The 22,210-nt window shown below is 38.3% G+C and overlaps 1 protein-coding gene across 1 annotated transcript in view; it reads right to left on the reverse strand.

Moving 5' to 3' along the window:
• Positions 1-429: 429 nt before the first annotated feature.
• LOC118431471 (F-BAR domain only protein 2-like) overlaps positions 430-22,210 on the reverse strand; it is a 30,020-nt gene continuing 8,239 nt past the window's right edge. Inside the window, 20 exon segments of the mRNA XM_035842712.1 lie at positions 430-3,183; positions 3,677-3,841; positions 4,396-4,460; positions 4,775-4,977; positions 5,497-5,654; positions 6,075-6,153; positions 6,155-6,236; positions 6,507-6,742; positions 6,971-7,103; positions 7,440-7,590; positions 8,462-8,625; positions 9,428-9,476; positions 11,248-11,275; positions 11,662-11,843; positions 12,116-12,188; positions 13,656-13,686; positions 14,596-14,665; positions 18,297-18,506; positions 21,381-21,512; positions 22,069-22,165. Of these exon segments, the coding sequence (XP_035698605.1) occupies positions 3,158-3,183; positions 3,677-3,841; positions 4,396-4,460; positions 4,775-4,977; positions 5,497-5,654; positions 6,075-6,153; positions 6,155-6,236; positions 6,507-6,742; positions 6,971-7,103; positions 7,440-7,590; positions 8,462-8,625; positions 9,428-9,476; positions 11,248-11,275; positions 11,662-11,843; positions 12,116-12,188; positions 13,656-13,686; positions 14,596-14,665; positions 18,297-18,506; positions 21,381-21,512; positions 22,069-22,165 (2,334 nt within the window). The 3' untranslated portion in view covers positions 430-3,157.

A 22,210-nucleotide genomic window follows, 5' to 3' on the forward strand; every position in this document is an offset into this window, starting at 1 on the left:
AGTTCAGTCTCTCTAACTCCTGGAATAGTGTTTTTGCGACAATGGGAATTGGCTGACGGAAAAAAATGTCGAGCTGGCTAGAGCCCTGGACTGGTAGCAATGTTCTGTTATATTCTACCATAACTGAGCTTGGATTCCTAATGTACAAGTTGCAACTAATGTTATTAAGCCAAATTTGCACCAAGTAGGTTTGTCCTATTCCAATTCTTTTTCAGCACTTTGATCAAGTTACACTGCTGGACATAATTGTTACATGTACTAATGTTGAAAAAGGTTGGACCATGCAATCACAACTCTTCAACTTTGGCATTCATATGTGATGAAGTCATGGTTGTAACTTGTGTAGGTTGTGCACAGGATATGGTGATGTCATCAATTTCAGGGTAAGTCAGAGGATCAGTTTCTTCATTTAAGTTGTTTATATAACCACAGATAAAAAAAACAGTATTACAAAGTGTTGCAGGGTTACCAAAAAATTACAACACATTCAAAAACTGATTGTGAACTGTGCATTCCTGCATCACCATATTATTTGGCACATCTGCAATTCTTTTAAAGAAAAAAAAAAACTGAACCTAATATTGTAAAATTAACCAAATCATACATTAACCAGTTATCATATGTCACTGAACAATTGAGAGATGCCAGTACAGGTACATGTATATCACATATACTTAATAGACCACCATTCCATTCCCAATTTTCTCATTGAAATAACAGTGCAAAATAATGATGGCGGTAGCTCTTTCTACATGGCAAGTACAACATAGGTCCATCTTTGTAAACAACATGTATCTGACGTTAAAACCTTTTCATGTGTTTTCAGTACTGGAATACATGTGTCCAATTCTTTTGTTGTGTCTAAGTCTAGAACTTCCCCATCCATGCTTATTTTAGAGTCACATGCTGCCAACCAAGATTGTCATACAACGTCCACTTCCACAGGTCCATGTAGTCAAAAATCAAGGTTTTCACAGATGATGACCTGCCAATCAAATGTTTTTACACATTTGATTGGCTAAACAATAATCACAGAAACATTCTAATATAAACAAACTACTTTCCGTCATTTCACAGTGGGGCCCTTCAGTAGATGACTTCGTAAAGGACAGGACCAATGGCTACCCTCAAGCTACCTGCAGCTCATATTTCATATAAACACTGCTACATCGGGAAATACCAAATCTTTGAAACAAACTGATACATGATAAATCCTCTACCATCTACACTTCATTACACAGCTTAGAGTACAACATATCTTGATTTTGTAGCTTTACACACATACATTAGGTATACATTTTGGTATACTATATACAATGTATAACATACCACGACATGAGGTAGAGATTACTACCCACAATACTCCTGGCCAGCAGGATTTCATTAACTTAAACTCAATGGTTAATCAACAAGGAATTAATTACAATGGGGTAAAGACAGGATATATCCAGGAAAGCCAGAGATGTGAAAGTTTACGTTAAGCTTGACACACCACCGATCTAGCAGTGGAGATGGGTCAACAAGTAAGAAGCCAGTTAGTTTGAAGCAGGGTGTACATGAGCACTTAGAAAAGGAATGGATGTTCTTAATGAATAGCCTGTGTTTTGGCCTTTTTCTGAAGTAGTGTTTATGGCAATTTTTGTAGCTAAGATGGGTTGAGCTTCTAAGTTCTGAGTTAAGCTGTACCAACAACAAAGCCTGTAGCTGGTGAGTGAAGAGACCTTTCAAGAAGAAAAAGAACACTTTCTGCATCAAGGATGGGATTTTCCAACTACTCTTATGCTCATTCTACAAAACATACTTTAATATCGTTGCTTCAACTTCACTGCTTGTTAGCTCTTCATTCTAAGCTATATTTTTGTGGGGTTAAACTGCCATGCAGGTTCCATTGCTTGCCACATATGAAAAGCATTTCAATATTCATGATTTTCCATGACTAAATACAAGGAAATTTTCTCTTCAAAGCTAATGTCTCTGTCTGCTTCATGTTAAAACTCTTCTGACACTTTCTGGTCTCTCTAGAATCCTACATTGGCACAAAATCATAACAAATGAACATTTTGAGAATTATTGCATAGCTAAATTCTACTGCTCTACTGTTCTGTACAAGTTATAAAAATGATTCCACATCTTAAACTACTGTAACAATGATGATGGTTTAGTCAAATGCTGAGCTAAAGGGAAACATACCCAGCAACACAAATAAGGGCCTTGAAATCAGATGAATTGTTAAGTATGCACCAAGATTTTTCCATTTTTTTGCTTCATGCACCTTGATACAACAATGTACAAGTAGTCTAGATGCCAGTGTGAGCACAAATTAAATGCCCCTCTTTGATGACAACCTCCATGATTGTGAAAACTGTTGACGTCTTTCTTCATATCATGTAATAAAGCAAGGTAATGTATCCCAAAATTTGGCCGTCTGGAAAAATGAAGTTAACATCTAAAAGTTCCATAATCATATTTCCTAGAAATTTTACTAGATATCTTAAAGATTGCAACCTACTTCAAAAAGGAATCATTCCAGGAAATTTAGCATGTACTCCACAATACATTTGAGAAGCAAGCCCTGTAGATATAAAATTTCCACAGTTTCTTCTCCTAAAATATCCTTATAGTCAGGTTGTACAATTGTTACAATACATTTTAAATGACTGCCTACCAAGGACGTTTTCTATGCTATAGCTCCACACAGACTTTGCCCACTAACACGCACTGACATTATGTACAAATTTGCACTGTCCCAAATAGGCATATGTGGCCATACCAAAGTCGATGCTCGGTTATCCGACTAAGAAACCCTGAGATCAAACCAATAATAAATTTTGGTGATCATGTTTTCCTGTAGATCTTTGAAGGGAGCTGCAATGTAAATGAAGGTACATAATACACACACTCCACAACAGCACTTGAAATGAAACTTCTTGTTGTCTGGTAAAGAAAAGGCCTAAAGTTTTCTGCTTCTTATTTCAGAAACTAATCTGAAAACTGATTCATGGACATGGTTTGGCCTTGGCTGGAGTTCTGTACAAATGTGATAGAGGGAGTACATGAATGTTGCACCTCTGGAAGGACATGGCAGGGTCTGTATGTTACATGTAACGTCTCTTTGTTGCTGTTGGCTTTCTTGGTCTCGATTCCCAGTTAGGAAGTGTTACTGGCTGTCACACATGTACTTTCCTGGGGGATAAAAAGTTCAGCTTACTCATGACTCACTCATGACAAATATTACAGCATACAGGTTCAACAAAGAAATCCATTCACTGTAATTCCATGTAATTCCTTTACATGTGCACAAAGAAGACTTTAAAACTGCTTTTAGTATTATAAAGTTTGTGATGAAAGTGAAAAGAAACACTAACACTTCCACATTTCATAGATTCTTCAATCTGATATTTCACATCTTCATCTTTGATCTTGGTATTCTATGGCATTAGTATGTATTTTCCGGTATTTTTGTTGCAATTCACGGCATATACATGTATGTGCTCATTTTTCGGCTGCTCTGTACAATTTACAGTATGTTTGAAAACTTTTTTGCTTTGTGGAAATGACCGAACATTGATGTGTGCATGGATGTCATCCATATACCGGTGATCAAAAAAACATTGTCTGGTCAAGAACACAACCCTTACTCATTGTACCAACAAATGAAGTAAATTTGAACACCAACCTGCAGCAAACCTCTTCTTCACCAGAGAGGCCCTGTACGCGCCCCCCACCAGCTCTAGCTCCAGTCCCGACAGCGTGGTTCCCTCACTGTTGAACTTGACTGCCATGGTCATGGGTTTACTGGGTCCCTCAGTCAAGTCAAACTTGGCACGGAGGGTGCTGATGCCTGGTAAACAAGGAGTGCAGCTTTAATAACATAACAAACCTAGCTGTGGTCGATAAGGCATCAGAAGGATGACGGCTGAGACACAACGGTTTACCGGTTTCGACCTTTTATTCAAAAGTCTTCATCAGAATGAAACAAAACTAGCTGGATGCCTATATATATATAAATTATGGTTTTCTTCTAAATTTAATCATTGAGAATCTATTTCATTCTATTTTATTTCTTGGTTTAGCTTAAACAGTCAACGTTGCTCAACTGGCCACAGACTATAGCTAAGGGCTAACTTTGGGAGACATACACAACAAGAATCAAGGATTGTTGTTGATAGTTCAGTGAATAATAACAGCATTGACGACAAGGTAACAACAGAAAATACAGCATCCTTAAAGCACATTTTCTGTTGGTAAGTTGATGGTCTCAAATCATATATCATGTTGTGTAATTTCTTTATTTATAAATCTTTCTTTGGTTCAGGCTTGGTTAATGGAAAGTGAAGTACTAAATGTGTAAGTAATCAGTCAAAATTGAAAAAGAGCAGGAGTTTGTCACACTACCTCCCCCTTCTGATGCTTTGGATATCTCTGGAATCTTCCACAGTGCTCTTTTGGCTTCAGCATTCCTGGAAAACATGCAAAATACAACTTCATGTACATTCCTTTACAAATCGAAATTCATTACAGCATCTGTGCTATTTTTTTTTAAACAGAAGCAATAGTACAGACATTTGTACCTACCTTGTATTCCTTTTAACAAACATCAACAAGTTAATGGACACTAGCAAATTAACATTACTTACTGTCAACAAATTTCCCACATATTTGTTAACAACAATTATTATGATTATAAACTTGTGTTTTAAATTTCATTACTATAATTGCTCAAAGATCATAATTTTTCAAATGCTCTTAAAGTCATCATTGTGAAAGAGCTCACCATGTAGCGTTGGGGATAGACTGGACATTGGTCACTCCTCCGTCCACAGGGAGGTGGATGGTTACATTGGTCAGTGCTGTGGCCAGCGGAAATGCTGGCTCATTGTAAGCGTAGTCTATTCTGATCTCTGTGGACAGGGGCTCGCACTTCCAGTATGCGACCAGTGTGAGAGGAGTGTTCTGGATTCCTGCTGGAGTTTTCATCTGTAACATAACATCTTACTTTATGCTTCAAATGTGGAAGAAAGTTGCTTCTTTTCATGTTTATCACATAAACCTGTAAGAACAAGCAATGTTCAGAAATACAAGTTAGCATTGAATTTCTTAATAGTTAACAAATAGCTCTCATTATCAACTTAGTCATAAATCCTCACTGAGGTCAGTCCACCATTAAGGTGGCATCTCACTGCACTTGGGGCACTGGTGCGGCACTGCGGGGTTCGAAATATTACTCAACAAATTTCAGAGATAAAGGAATCATTTTCTTATGGTTTGTGCATTTTGTTGTTTTCTAAGTCATACTTTTGAGTATCATGCAATATCTAAATTATAAAAAAATTGGAGAAAATAACACAACAGTGCTGCAGTGAACGAACAACAGTGCTGCACCGGTGCCCAAAGTGCAGTGAGATACCATCTTTACCCACAAAAGCTAATGCAATTTCAAACTTTCACTGTTTCTTGACAAACAGTAAATGCTACATGACAAACATTAAGTGTTACCTGGTACTTCATGATGCCGATGTTGTAGTAGCTGGCCCCGATGTTCTGATCTGCCTGCTGTTTCAGGTACGTCAGCAAGGCAGGCATGTTAAAGGTGTATGCCTGGGCATCTAACTGGCTTTGGGTTGGGTCTCTGTGGAAATACCATTTAAAATAATCTGTCAAAGATACATGTAATGACAGAAGATAGCAAATGCTATCTGAAATGTCTGACCATCAAGTTTCTTGAGTAACTTTGTATTACAATTGTGTAAAAGATAATTATAACAATAATCATAAAATTACTGAACTTGAAAATTTCAACAACTTTTACTAGCAAGTCTAGGTACAAGATAGTGGGCCCTTACGTAAGTTTTTGTCACATCATGTGAAGGAGACATATTGTACATGTATAATAGCTACTGTCAATTCATATATCTCTGTAAGGGTTAATTTTTTATATTTATTATACAAAGAAATCATAATATTATTGTGTAGTAAAGTAGTAACATAATGGAAATACAAAGTGTCAGTTTCAAGAGGGCACAGGGAGGACTGTGAAAATAAAATCATCGCAGACATGTAGAAATTTATCATACTTACAGGGTAATGAGAGTCTTGTTTGGGCAGCACCTGCTCCAGCCGGGAGCTGTTCTTTATTCTGAAGGTCAGCGGGGTTCAGAGTGGGGTTGGTTGTCAGGGCGCTGATGATACCATGGGGGAATGACATCATCAGGTCACCTGTTATCTTCACCATACACCTGTGACAAGGGGTTAGAAGTCAAAGGTCACTGAACAGGTCGTCTCCGGCTGTGTCAAAGGCTTGAAGATTAGTGGATTGTTTCTCTACTTAATCAAAAAGCAAGGTGAGGATCAGTGGATTGTTTCTCTACTTCATCAAAAAGAAAACATTTGATATCCTTTTTAAAATTCAGACATACTACATGTACAATGTTACAGTAGTAATTGAATTCTTATCCTTGAGAAATGGGTTTGACCAGACTTTCTTTGCATAAATGTTTTCAACTCACTTATCCTGGTCTGTTCCCTTGAAGAAAGCGTTGACCGTCTCGCTGAAGGCTGCGGCCACCGGGATCACCGTCTCCGTACCGCTGCCCGCAGGAAGAGGCGACGGACCTCTGGAGGTTCCCGCGGTCGGCGTGCCGGCAGTGCTGAACGTTCCAGACGAGATGGACGAGAGGCTCTCAGCTCGGGCCAGAGGAGCTGCACTGGTGACGTGGATTGGAGGGCTGACATGGCCAGGGATCTGGGAAGAATCGGGATCAAGTTATACATCAACTTTCAACTTCTTCTAAGACTGGTTCCACTTACAAGTGCAGCACAGGGAGATGGAAGTACCAGCAAAAATACAAAGCTGGAGGAACACTGTTGGCTGAACAATACACATCAGCTTTGATGGAGGATCTAAGGTCTATGCCTCCCTACGGTAATATCTTTCACCTGGTAGGGTAAAAAGACAAAGAAAATCACTGACCATGTCATCTGGACTGGGCTGTTGCCTGGGTGCAGGGATGGGTTTAGCCCTGCCAGTTTTGGGGGGCAGGGGGAGAACAGGCTGGGCTCCAGGCATGGGGGGTCTGGATATCTTCTCTTGCTCCGGGAGGACACTGATATGGAAGTAAAAAAACTGTGTTAGACGTGGATATTTGTGATGCTTTTTATGATTTGAGCCTTTGCTAAATATTGCCATAACAACCCACTTATACACTTATACACTCTATCCAAGCTTCTTCGCGTACCTACACCCAACCTGGGGTGATACATGCTGGACTTTCACAAAAGACCAACAAGGCAATCGTCAATTTCCCCTGTATGTCAAAAGCACCCTCTGGCAAATTATATAGAAACTGCAGTGCTCAAACATACACAGACAAACAGGGACACACTTAAACATGCCACAACACATCAGTCCCTTGGCAGTGTTGTAATAATCTCTGCCTTACCTGCTGGCATCCCCCGCCCCAGTAGGGGGTGGGGTAGCAGACAGCGGTACAGGCAGGGTACTGGGGGTGAGCTGACGCTGCTTGGCAGGCAGGGCGGGGGGAAGCTCGGAGGATGGAGAGGGCAAACCCCACGGCTCTGGAGATGCTGATGCTGCAAGGTGAAGAATCACAAAATTGATACCTTAAAAAGTTACATCATTCCTGCATTTTCGCTAATTTTTCAACAGAACAACATCGTCAAGTTAGACACCCAAAGACAGATATAAAAGTTAAAGTCTTTCAAACTGGTCTTTCACTGAAGTCTACAGATGCAGATCAATAGTAATAGCGACCACAAAATGCTGTATCACAATATATATTATATAGATTTCATCGTAAAGCACTGCTGAATGTACTACAGTGCAATTTCAATTGAATTGGTTTGCTTTACCTCTTTATATGGTACATGTACATAAATGTTCATTTCTGTCATGATCCACATTCTCAAAAATATGATCTCTTGATCTCATTATCATGAGATCATATTTTTGAGAATGTGGATCATCCCATTCCTTTCAAGCAAAAATGACTGGTTCTGCTTCCCACTGCAGCTAGGTGTTGCCAGTGTTACACATGGGGTCCCACAGTATTGTCATATTTTTGCCAATCAGTATTGCCCTAAAGAAGGTGACAGCAAAGCATTGGCTGGCGTATGTACATGTATGTGTGTGTTGTGAATACGGGTAAAGAACTTTGTAATACAGTCATTTACCAACCTGAAGAAACTATTCATTGATTTTAGTGACCTGATGCATTTTGTTGCATTTGACCGCTAGAGAGTAAGGGCATGCCCGGGTGTGCGGTGGTACAAATCCTTCCATCTGGAGTTGGTGATTAACTACAAATCACCTGGATGGAGGCCTGGCAAACCTCTGTCTCGTATCAGCCACACAATGATTTACATCATTCACCCGGACTCCAGAAAAGTGACGTATCAGTCACTATTGCTAATGGAGATCGGAATCAAACCAAAGCAAACTCACCTGAATGTGACTGTGAGAAGGAAGCTGCTGAGATGGGCGGGGCAGTGCCCAGGGGTGAACTGAAGAGGTCAAGGCCCAGCAGGTCATTGCTGGGTTTACTGTTACTGTTGAAGGTGGATGTGCCCAGGCCTGCGGTGCTCATACTGTCGAGGTAAGTAAACACGCTGTAACAGACAGAAACAAACAAACACGGGCGCAGGGTTGAATCACAGCACAATCACAGCACAATCACAGCACGAGGGATTGGAAAAGCAGTATAGCAGAAGCCAGTTAATTGCACAACGGATAATCACACATTTCTAATTAATGTTAAAGTTAATTGCACGAAATCCCAAACTTCCTTGGCGGTGCGGTCTAGCTCAGTAACTTCGCTTTGTTGCACCATTCAAATTTTTGCACGAAATGGCAAATTGGGTGTGCAATTAAGCAGCTTCTACTGTATTCTACTGTAGTCAATGGAAAGCATTACACAATAGTTTGGGGAAATACAAGCTGCAACAAGAATCATCAATGATGTTCAACATTATACTATTGCAATGCAGGAATCATGGTGAAATCATCTATACATTTTTCCCATACAATTTACATTACACAGTCTACCGGTATGCTTGCTGAGATCATCAAATCATAGCTCAATTGCATTGTTCATCTGTATGAGGGGATAACCATAGTTGGCAGGTTCTGAAAGTTACTGGTAGTCCCACTAACATGAATCGATGTAGGTACAGAAGATCTGGTCTCCCGTAGATAGTATCTTTATGTCTTTTTCATGTATTTTGTCCCTGGCATTCTCAAATGGAGTTTAATGAATATATGACATTGTACAATCATGTACGTGCATACTACATGTTACTAACTATTTGAATAATGATTATGGTGAATTGTTAACACTTTCATATTCATTCTAACATAGTAAAGTCGGAAAATGATATATTTCCTGTGATGTACTATCATGTAGATACTTACTCTTCCTGGCTCTGGGACTCTGATCTGGACCTCTGTAACTGTTGTCTACCTACAGACAGAAACCACAATGTTAGTCTTTACTACATTCAGCAGACAACATGTTAACAAGCAATAGGAACAACGAGAAAGATATGAACTAAAATGAAAACAAGTTTTTACTATTTCTATCTCTAACTGAACAATTTGACACTGAGCACAAAATTATACAGGGCCAACTGAAGGGATTAAGTTAAATGTGATGCATTGGAGTACATTAATAAGTGCTTTATTGCCTCAGAAGGTGACCTCAGTTCATTAACATAGAATTTTCCTGTTAACATTGACGTGCAAAACAAAGTTGTGAAAACTATTTTTGGCAAATTCGCTACATGACTAAGAATAGAAATTAAAGCAAAACATCTGCAATACACAAATTATCTCTTCATGTGTATTCTATTATAATGACATGCAATAATTGATTCTGGTGTTTACAAATATGGTGTTTGTGTTGGTGGTAAAGTGGATGTACATTGTAAAACATGGAAAATGAACAAGAAATGATGCACAGCAAAGGCACAGTCAAAGCAAGATGGAACATAAAGCCATTCATACATGGTACATTGTACAGCAGTTGCACATTTGATTTACTAATTTGATGCATGTGGGAGTTTTTCAAAAGCATAACTAAGAAAATGAATTTATGCACTGGTATTAGACCATGTTCTATCAAGATCAAGTTTCTGTTCCATGATGGATGCAAAAACGGTGCAGATTATTGGTCCATCTGACTTCCTAGGGTTACAATTGAATCACATATCATGCTGCTGTAAAGCGAATTTGATGCAGCTTTCTGGGAGTTTGGACAATTCACTCTTTTTCAGACAAGGCTGTAGGCTAGGACCAATACATCATGTAGGTACATGTATGTGATCCCCTTGAAGCCATAGGGATTATCAAGTAGCTTGCAAGACTTTGACAGGACTCCAACCCAATCTTCTGGATCTAAAGTGGAATCGCTAAAAGATACACCATCAAATGCTAATAAAGTAAATGCACTTGCAATGGTGATGAAAACTGGCAAATACAACTTGCATTACTGAGATAAGACTTTACATCATCCCCAAATGCAGAACGAATTTGAAACGTATCAAATAAACAACAACAACAACAACAACTGCATGGAAAGCATACTTGGAAAAAGGGAAAATTGTAATTTAAAAACATGGTCAGTATTTCCTGGTAAAAAGTAGCTTGTTGAATGCATGGTCCATGCCGGGATGGGGAGGGATGAGGAAAGGTCCAGGCTGGCACACACACATACTTACGTTTGAGATTGCGTTGCTTTATTAACTGAGGCGTGGTGAGGAGAGAGATACAGACAAGGGTTAGCTAACCGACAGGAAGTATACCAGACACGGACATGAGAGTGGGCGTGTCACGTGTGGAGGTGTGGGACTGCTCGCTACGAAATAAGTCTTCTGATGATCGTGTTGGCTGTGAAACAACGAATCAATCCCAAATCACGCTGAGACAGAAAAGAAGAGTCTCAGTTTAGTACTCACTTTATTTTCGTACATTCTTTACTGCTTGATACGCGTATGTATCTATAACTGCACTTTTTGTAATGTTTGAAAGAGTGCAGATCAAACCTCTGAAAAAAAGCAGTGTTCATTCTGGTACGAAAAGATGCTATGTTTTTCTACCCCCTTAATCACAATAAAGACTGCAAGAAGATCTTTAAAAAAATTGATGTGATTTGCTGTTGATTTTGTGGGTGTGACAGTTGACTGACAGCCATCACGTCATGGTCCCTAACACGTGAGACGGGGTCGTGTACTTACTGGCTTCCTTACGCAGCTTCACAGAAGCCTGCGGTCACAGAAACAAAACTCATCAAACAAGGAAAAACAAGGTGGCAAACTGTCATGATGATAATATGTATGCAATGGCACTACTATGATATACATGATGTACACACTGTACCTTCTACAGTCTATGATACCATGCAACACCCATTGACTAGCTTTTAGTTTGAAAGTTTACTTAAAACTTAACATAAACAAAACAAATGTATCAAATTATGTTGTATCGAATATATGTACATGTTAAATCTTATGAACAGCCTTCAAAACAAGGCTAACATTTGACTCAAAATCTTCTCTTTCCATTGGTTGTCTCCTACATAGCAAGATAAAGTTGATACACTTTTTCAGCCAATCAGATGGCTTAATTTTGGAGTGGAGTTTCATACTTACTGCTGGGGAGGGTGAGAGAGTCAACCCCCCTACAGTTGCTTTGAGCTCTTCCAGTGAGTCGCCCGCCGTCGCGTGTCTGTCCTTCACGACGGGAGGTTTGATTTCCACGCGGAATTTCCCACCTACCCCCTCATCGTCTGAATCATCATCGCTGCTGGAATAGAAGCTGTCCTTTCTCTTTGGTGAACACCAGTTAAGGAGAAATGTCTGGATCATAGGTCATGATAATGTTTAGGGACTACCACAATATTATGATTGTGCTCCGTTGATAAATTCATCAAAATACTAAGACCACATTAGAATTGTAATTTGTCTGGAGCATTGTTATAATTGGTAATTTTTCAAAATCTTTATGATGTTAGAAAGCCTGGAAATATTCGAGGAATTTTTATAATTCAATGTAAATTCATTCTCCATGGGATAGGCACCCATGCTGACTTGTGCTGAAGGATATCAGTTTGCGGCTCCTCTGAGGGTTTGATTCTGTAACCCTCTTCATCAACTAGCACATCAGGACCTGGTGGAACCTGGAGAAAAAAAGTTTTTTTCATTATAAATAGATGGATATGTAAAAATGTAACATTCAAATGCTGCTGTTCAACTAAACAATCAAATTACATTATAAAACACAAGTCTTTTACAGGGCATGTGCACCCAGGTGCACCCAAAATTGGAGTTGTGCACCCAGGGTGCACCCAAATATCTTATGTTTATGTATGTAAAGATATCAAAGTATACTAGTATACATCATATTCTTGACATCTAAGTGTTAGAAAGATAATGAAAATGTCTGTCATGGACTCATGGCACTTGTTTAAGAATTTGATAGCTTGCAACTAAGTTTTATTTTTAGGTTATTACTTAAATTTAAGTTGTGAATCTTTTGGGTGCACCCAATTTTTTAAGCTGGGTGCACCAGTGCACCTAATCCCAAAAATGAATTTCGAGCCCTGCTTTTATCTTCATCTGTTTACAATAGAAGGGTCATTGAGGTAAAGGTTTATCACTTTATAACAACTCAAGATACATAATGATCGCTAGCAACGTATAGACCCAAAACCAAGACCTATGCTATGGCATTAAATCATAATTCACATTATACTGGTAGAAACATACAAACAAAAATTGGAATCCATTAGCACAAAGGGGGTTAGGGAATACTAGTACATCATCATGACTGCGTTTTTAAGTTAACTACAGTTTCTTTAACTGCTCTGCTTGATCTGTTCTACATTGCCCAGCTCACGTTTGGCTCAGAGGACACAGTGGTAGCAGAGTCAGGCTCCACAGAACTGGTCGCTGCCTTGAGAGAAAGTGTTGGTACTTGAGTAAACTGTTTGTATATGTATTTTCTTTTTTCTTTACAGTTCCACATTTTACACTACATGTGAGCTCAATAGGACATAGTTGAAAAATGTTTCCTATGGTTTCTACATCTAATAAAGTCAACCTGCACAACTGTAAACATCTACTAGTATATTATACAAGAGCCAATGGGACTACTTTTTGGTGGTCCCTTAGATGATTTTTGCTCCATTAACGTAGGCACTAAGAATCCTTTCATTTTATATGATTTTACAGTGACCACCTGTCTACATAGATCAGATTGTATCCATGTAGGTCACCTGAGTGATCTTCTTGGGGAGGTTTGATTATGGTAGCTTTTAACTTAAAGAGGAATTACATTCTTACTAATGTTCTTCGAGGATAAAAAGATCCCAGCATCAAAGGAACCCATCCAAGGGATGAAGCTTGTCCAATCAGAATCCATATTACTACCTTTTAAGAGGCCTAATCTGATTTGCTTTTGTCATGGGTAAGGTAAACATTTCATTCACCACTACCTCAATGTTTTACACTTCCATATCAAAACATTTTTGCACTCTTCCTGACAGTTAATTGTTCCTGGCTTTAGTGGAGATTTTCACCTGACCCATGGAAGAGTTCACAAAAGCAGCCATGTGCAGGGGAAAGATAAGCTGTAATACACTTACCACCTCTCCGTCTTCTCTGTCTGGAGAACCACTGTGGAAACACATTACCATCAGACTTTGGCAAAAGCACATTTCACAATGAATGGAGACTCTTATTTCAGACTAGTTCATTGATATTATGAAAGAAAGACGCTCTCACAATTTATATGTACATTGTACTCAGATTCAACACAAGTTTTAATGTTAAGCCATGAAAGGATAAGGTATAAACCATTAAAGATGAATGACTTTCAAGTCTTGTAGCAAAATTTGCTTGATCATGGGCTTGATTTTTTCTTAAATCAGAGGAAGGTTTCACTCCTGAAGGCTTACTTTTATCATTCATGTGATACAAGATTTAGAGAATCAGTGCAAATTTTTTTGAGCAGTAAGCATGTCCTCCAATAAGAGAAATGCAGAATAGTATAGCCAGGGTTCTCCCCAGAGAGTGGAATAAGGGAGGCCCTCCACTATACTCTCAGCCAGCTCCACTATACTATTTTTCAAATTTAGTGTGTTTCTTCCCTATTTTCTTTGTTAGTTTTGCTAAAATTAATGACAATTCACAGATTTTTGTACCAAGTGGCATCACTTTTCCAGTCAGCATTGTCTGCAAAAACTTGTGAATGAGCAATGATCAAAACAATAGTAGTTTTGCTACTTCACAACAAAGGAATAACAACAGTATATTATACTTGTAGTATTTGACACCCTCTGTCATTGCAAAATGAACCCATTTTCATGAAAGTGCAGCACGTTGGTGCGGGTTATTTTTGCAAGCCCCTCCACTATACTAAAAAATTTTGGGGAGAACCCTGGTATAGCCAAATCAGTTTGACAGGATCCTGTTGTTTGCACAACACAGTTCCATGTCCCATACACAACATTACTGAGATATACATGTACATGTACATGTTCATGCAGAATGTTACATGTATCGGTCTGTCTGGAAGAGACTTACGTGGACACGTTGTCTATCTGATCTTTCTTCTTCTTCTTCTTGTCTTTTTTCTTCTTGGACTTTAGGAAACCTGAAAGCAAGAGGATACAAACTGAATATAAAATTTGAATTCTACAACATCCACTGGTTCAGCAGTACCTGAAAAAGAGAGTCCGTATAGATACAATTATTTTCAGAGTCATTGGCTACATATACACTAAACCGCAATATGCTGATAGCCTGATACAGGTAAGCATGACATTCTTAGAATACAAATTTAATGTACGGTACCTGGTATCAGAATTAATTTTCATGCTTCTTTTGCTATGATGAGTAGCTACACATTAACAGTAAAAGAGATTTAAGATTGGAAAATTGCAAAGTCCTCCCTGTTTACGTACAATACAAAGTACATGAAAGTACTGTATTCATATTTATTAGGCTACACGCCATCTTTGCTACATTATGTTCTTCCAATTTGTATCTTGAAAGGTGTATGAGCCAATAAACTGCCTTTTTGTGGTCAAGCCCACTGGTAAATACTCGTACACAGGTGGTACTTTCCCACTAGTGCTCGGACATAAAGGGCTGGTGTGGAATGACCTGTGTTACGATGGGGCATTAAACTAGGAAACTGGACTAACGGCTCCCATACCGCATATTCACCATGTCTGGGTACATGTATCTGTGCATGGGTATCAAATGATGTCTGCATAAATTTGTGCACTTCTCTGTAAAAATCAGGCTAGCTCATTATACCAATTATAACTGTTACACTGAAATCAAGGAGACAAATATATTTTAAAACAGCAATAAAAAATGAAAGGAAAAAGTGACAGATTTGTCAAGTCAACAAATTCATACCTAAAATTGTCTCAAAGATAAATCCATATAACAGACATGTTTGACACATTATAAACAAAGTCACACATACACCCATCAAAAATATCTGTAGTTTTTTTCATTACAAAAAAAAAACAATCTGAAAGAGCATGACTCTGTATGTCAGTTTTACTGCTGGGATTTGTAAATAAAGACCAGTTAATCTTGCTTGAAATTACGACATTTACCATAGATTTCAAATCTTCAGAATAATTACAAGGATGCGTATCATTATTTCAATTCTATTAATGATCATAATAAAATATAAGAGTGTAATTTTGTTTTCAATCATATCTCACAGCATTAAAAGTAAAACATTCATACCAAGAGTATGTACATAATACAAAATGTACATGACCTACTTATGGATTCTGACCAGGTATGAAGAATATGGCCTATTGACCATTCAAACTGAGCATACAAAGTCATGTACCACAAACCCTGGGGGACTTTATACCTTTTGATTATCACACAGTTGCCCAGGGCCTGTATCTATAATATAGCTACTGCACCCTGCAGCTGTGCAGCATCCATACAGCTATAATCTGTGTCAGGATACGAATGAACAGAAAGGTCACCTTGGAGCTACACCTCACCAAGAAATCATGTATCATGCCAGTTATCTTATAACATTGAAGTTAGTCAGTGAAATGATTGTATTTTCTACCAGTCTGAGCACATCTCTACTCACAGATTTCAAAAGACTCTATGACAATGTATGAAGATCTAAACAGCATATCTATTAGCAACTGGATTTTTGACAGTAACATAGCTCCTACAACAGTTCCTGTGTCCTGGCCAACATGATCTTACACTTTTGAGCTTGACACATTGCAATGATGTGAATGACTGATTCACATTTTTCTGATTTTTGCTATAAAAGTTGGGAATTTTCCAACATAAAGATGCTGATACTGCATTTACATGACCTCACATACATTCTAAAACAGAAGGAATATTTTTCAATTTCTGAGCATTTTGGACTCTAAATGTGAAAACAGTAACTTCCATTTCCCCGGTCGAGGTCAGAAGAGTGGAAGGACAGAAAAAATGATCATGCATGAAAGAGGGTGACCTTCAGCCAGTGACCTCATCAGAGAAGGCTGTACTCTGCCAAATGATTGACAGATGAAAGGGACAAGACATGCATCTGACCCATCATGCAATGCAGCAAATTTTGGCAAGACACACATGTACATGTTCATGATTTTTACATCTTGAATCCCAAAATGCAGGAAAAAAATTCTGATCTTCTTCCCTAACAAATCAAAGTACATGTATCTTTAATCATGATTTATAAAGAAGGATCAAATCACGATAATAAATGTATATCAAAATAACTCCAAATTCAACAAGAGGAAAAAAATAGGGCAAGATGCAAAATATGATAAGTTAATATCCTTATTTTTGATATATAACACATTGAATTACATGAATGTATGACTGGTTAAACAGACCTACATGTCTGCTGTTTCTTTACAAGCACAGGATTATCATACCAGGCAATCAGCAGTTCTGGCTGGAGGCAGAAATATTGGCTGAAAATAACTCTGTTATCTGCCAATGTCATGACTATGAACAGGGCACTGCAGCCATGTGACAAGAAACTGTACTGGCCTGCATTCTGAATAAATCTCTTTGATGTTGGGCAATAATGGATGATGACATATATGTGCTCTATAGCAGAATCAGATATTTTTCTAGCAGATTAGAAGATAATTTGGACATATGGTAAATTGTGCAATTACTGAGAAATTCCATTATTTTACAATGACTAATGAAGCACTCTAAAACATACATTTGTGTGTAGAATACTTTTGACTGATTTGCCAATTTTTGACGACATTCAAACAACAATCATATTTCATGAACACAAAACTTATTCATTGAAATGTCAGAAATATTTTTTTCTCCGTGCAAACTGCTTTTAAAATGAAACACGAAACCCTAGGACTTATTCAAAATATCCTTTCAAAGAGACTGTTAAAACAGGCTTTCTAGGCTACAGTATATTGCTTTTTGTTGTTCTAAAATCATTTCACAGGTCATCTAATGTGGCATGTTGTATCAAAACTGTACAATCAATGTTTTCATAGACAGCCTTAAGTAATAGTTTGTATAATAACAGTCATATTACTAACAGTCTGCTGTGCATATTCAATAGATATTATTAGATTTTGATTATTTCTTTCAACAGTTCTAGACGCTTATTGTTCTTACTTGCTATCTATAGAATATGATTTAAAAGCCTGCAAAACATAAATTATAACTCAAATGAGTTAGAACAAAAAAATGACTAAATAGACAAAATTTAAAGCCACAGGGACTATGCATGTACTGATGTCATGGTCCTATGATATATAATGGATGTTGCCAGTATACATGTAAATCAATACTGCCAACTTTCAATAGAAATAAATAGCAGGTGAAAATATACAATAGACAAAAATCCTGCTAATGCAGACTGAATACCAAACAATTCAGAGCCATGACGCATGACAGAACCATACTACTGACACAGGAAAAAACGAATGTATACGTCACACCCAATTTTGCTTTGAGACAAGGGTATTAATGTACACAGAAAATACTAAAATCTGTTGGCTAAGACTGATTTAAAGCTATGTGTGGTGCTTTCAGTTTTAATCAATAAAAGCCCCAACTGTGACGCAGCAGTGCTTTTAGTATCATGCAGGTTTTGCTTATGTATCTACAAAGAAGAAAAAAACAGCGCTACAGTAATAATCCCCAACCGTCTGCACTACCTGCATTGATGCAATATTAATCAAGGCTGCCCGTGTGCAATCACACATCTCTCCATCCGCCCTCGCGTTACTTACGCTCATAGAAATACGCTCTCCAGGCCATGTATCCGCACGTTACGGCTTTCCTGGACACCTGGACCACGCGCGCCGGGTCCTCCATGTTCTGCATCTCCTGATACTCCATCTCCATGCTCTTCGGCTTCTCCCTCTCCCTCTCCATTTTGCTGGATAATCCGGAGCGAGCACAAGGACAAACCCACAACCTCGGCGTGGAGCCGGTCAGTCATTACATTGCACGGATGACGGGGATGATGATGATGTACCGTCCTGCACGGGACTGGCGTCCTGACGTCATCGATTTCCCCCGTTATTCATTAATCAATTTGCTTCACCTTCATATTGTCTGCAGGTTGGGACTACCACTGCCACACCTCCCCGCATATGTAATCATGCCCCATGGCATTCTGGGAGTAATTTTCCCTCATAGGGTTAATGATTACGACAATATTGCAAGAGGCGCGTAGAAATTTTCCTCAATTTGAAAATAAAATTGCACCGACACAAGTGCATGAATGCAATCTGCTAGCGGGAGAATTCCCCCAGGACCTGAATTATTACATGTGATACATAATTCAACAGCAGGCTCTGAATAATAGGGAGACTCCATACAACGCATGCCAGTATCTTGTTCAAAGTAGAGTGTATGTGCTATCCATCCTGGGCAGGGTCTACTCGACAAGCTTATCAGCTTCAAAACAGCATCTATTTTCAACCATCAAAGCAAACCAGCAATTCCCCACAATTAAAGATTTTTGGCAGAGAAGTAGGAATTTTGAAGCAAAAAAAAGAAAAAGCAAGTATCAGGGAAAACCTTGGAAAAACAAGTCTGCGTTCCAAACCTCGCTGATCCTGTATTTGACCCTTAAGTTGGAATGTGGGTAAACATCAGGACTTTCTCCTGCACAGAGATAAACAAGCCTGAGGGTGCTGAATAAACACCAGTCATACACACACAGACAATTTACTTAGGGTAAGGATCTACAGACTTCAACAACACATCATTCACTTGTAGATGTAATATCTTTTCAGTTAGACAAAAAACAGACAATTTACTTAGGGTAAGGACTTACCGATCTTAACAACACATCATTTACTGGTAATTTTAAATTTTTCAATTACCAGTATACAAAAACTGAGAATTTACTTAGGGTAAGGACCTATAGATCTCAACAGCACATCATTCACTTGTAATTTCAAATCATTTCAATTAGACAAAAAACAGGGACAGCAATAGATAAACATTTTTGGGCATGATGAACCTAAGCACTAATGTCAACATAAACCAGGCTTTCTACAGAAAACATAAATGTCAAGACAGGTAGATACATTTCTACATATACTGTATGATGCAATGGTTGGAAGTAGTTTGTATTCATCACACAGTATAGATGTTAAATTTCGTCTGATTATGGATGGCATTGGCCATTTCCATTCATTGAGTGTACTGTATAATGTTCATCCTGTAAAGACCCCAGGCCAATTAGGAATTTATAAAAAAAAGCATGATTTAGAGAGAAAAAAATGCTGTTGCCCAAGATTAGCCTTTATACAAGCTACATGTTACTGTAAATTCATTTCAGTTTGCTGGGACTTGACTTCACACAGACAGGAAAAGGAGGTGTTCACAGTAGTTCAAATTTGAGATAAAGCAAGGGGTACGCAGAAGACCAAATACATGTTCACGATGTGACAGTTTTGCAGTAGAAAATCACTGTGAAAACTAAATGTGCAGTGAGTATTTCATACACAGTAAGTAGCGAGGCGTTATCTGTAGCACCAACCCACACAGTCAATGCAGATTACCACTATTGATTACAGGATGAGCTGACTTAACCTGCTCCATCCCAGCTGTGACCACTGCTGACACAAGGGTCTGCAGGGGGTTAACAGGAACCGCAAATTGCATTTTCTTGATACAACTGCAAGGGAGGGGGTGTACAGTAAGTCACAGAATAATATATGCTAAATCTAATACAGAAGTTTAGGAATGTGTTATACAACAATTGATATTCACAGCAACTATAATTAGATACAGATTAGATGAATAAGTAAGAAGTAAGTTTAATGCCTGCTGATAACATCTCTGCTCAATGGTATCTGACACTTGATTAGGGAAAAAGCTTTACAAATGATATCACAATAGAGTTGTTTGTAAACAATAGAGACACAATCAGCCATCAATAGAAGACACTCCTTAACACAGAATCTGTGACAGAACATTTTGTTATATGTGATTGATTTCCTTTCAGGGGGCGGGCCAAAGTTGTTACATAATGTATCAGGTAAGCTGACCTATCATTGGTGAGGGTTACTGAGATGTGACAGACTCGGTGAAAACTGTAACCATGAAATAACAACTTAAAAATACAGGTGGATATGCATTATTTTTAAGAATATTTAATGTATAGAGATTCCAGAGCCCAGAGGGAAGTAGGACTTTGTTTTAATGTTATTTCATTGCTATCTCATAAACAGTGCAATGCAAAATTGGCATTTCACTACACCAAAATGAGATAAATATAGATGAAAAGATCTTTGGAAGGTTGAAAACATCTTGCCTTGATTAACATGTTTTATAATTAAGTTCTATCAAGTGTTTGGATATATAAGTAGTCTTTTCGCCAAAATGTGATTCCTGCAGCACATTAGTGCCACCTATCAGTCACTTTCATAACTGCAGGACCAGCATCGCAGCAGATAGCCACAGGACCACTTTTCAATAAATGAATGGCACATCAGGGTCAAGCCTTACTGTTTACTTGTATATATACAACCTTACAGATTTCCTTTCTTCAATGTAAGTATGAATGTTATCAAAATTATATTTCACCCCATGGAGAGCAATGTAGAGATAAGAGCTGTGTATAGCTTCAAGTGTCCAGCCAAACCACATTCATTTCACCATCTGTTATACTTCCTGTCAAAATGTAGAAGTAGCAGCAGTCAGTAGTAGTAGAAGTAATATCTACTATTTGATTATACCGCTGCTGGGATCCCTGACAAAGGGGTAGGCAGCAGTCGGCTAGTCTTCACACCGCACTTCCAGCGGGCTCAAAAGTATCTTGTAAAAAAGCTGGTACCAACAATCAAAGTACTTACTTTCTTTCTTCTTAGTGAGTTTGTCCACGGCCTTCTCTACCACAGGTGTTTCCTTGCCATTGTTCTCTACAGACTCCATGGAGATGGCCGGGGGGAGGGAGGACAGGTCACACTCCTCAAACTCTATTGCAGCTGGACAGAGAGGTAAAGAACAAACAGCTAAACAACATGTATGTGCATGTATCTATCATACATTGTATCAAGTAGAATACAGTAGAAGCCAGTTAATAATTGCACAACGGATAAACGCACACTTCTGTTAGCTGCACGGAATCCCAAAGTCATGTGATGGTGCGGAGCAGCTAGATAACTTCGCGTTATTGCACAAGCTATATAATGGCACGAAATTCACTGGCAAATAGGCCATGCAATTAAGCGGCTTCTACTGTATTAGCTATGGTCAGCTATAATTTTGTTTAGACTTTGAAACTGTTCTACTTTTTTTTAAAATATTAGACAAATATAATACTATTAGTTTAAAAAATTCACTGAACTACCAGGCTGAGCCATTTTTATGCACAACATTTAAATTAAGGTCCATTTTTTACTATACCATGAACAATTGTATTTCATGCAATCAAGCAACAACTAGTGAAGTGCAAAGTGGAAAACATATTCAATCTACAATGTACTTTTAATGGCTATTTTTTCCTTCCCCATGTACATTTGTGAATGTGCTGTTCCTTACCTGGCTTTTCTGTGCCTGTGCCTTTGCTTTCCGCAAAGTTCTGAATGAGTTTCTGGATGCCTAGATCTTCTGATTGCCTCTTAAAGTCTTCTTCAATCTAAGAATAGGTAGAAAATAAAGATCTGTTTATCAGAAAATTCAA

This window comes from Branchiostoma floridae, chromosome 15, assembly GCF_000003815.2.
Source record: "Branchiostoma floridae strain S238N-H82 chromosome 15, Bfl_VNyyK, whole genome shotgun sequence".
Taxonomy (NCBI): Eukaryota; Metazoa; Chordata; class Leptocardii; order Amphioxiformes; family Branchiostomatidae; genus Branchiostoma; species Branchiostoma floridae.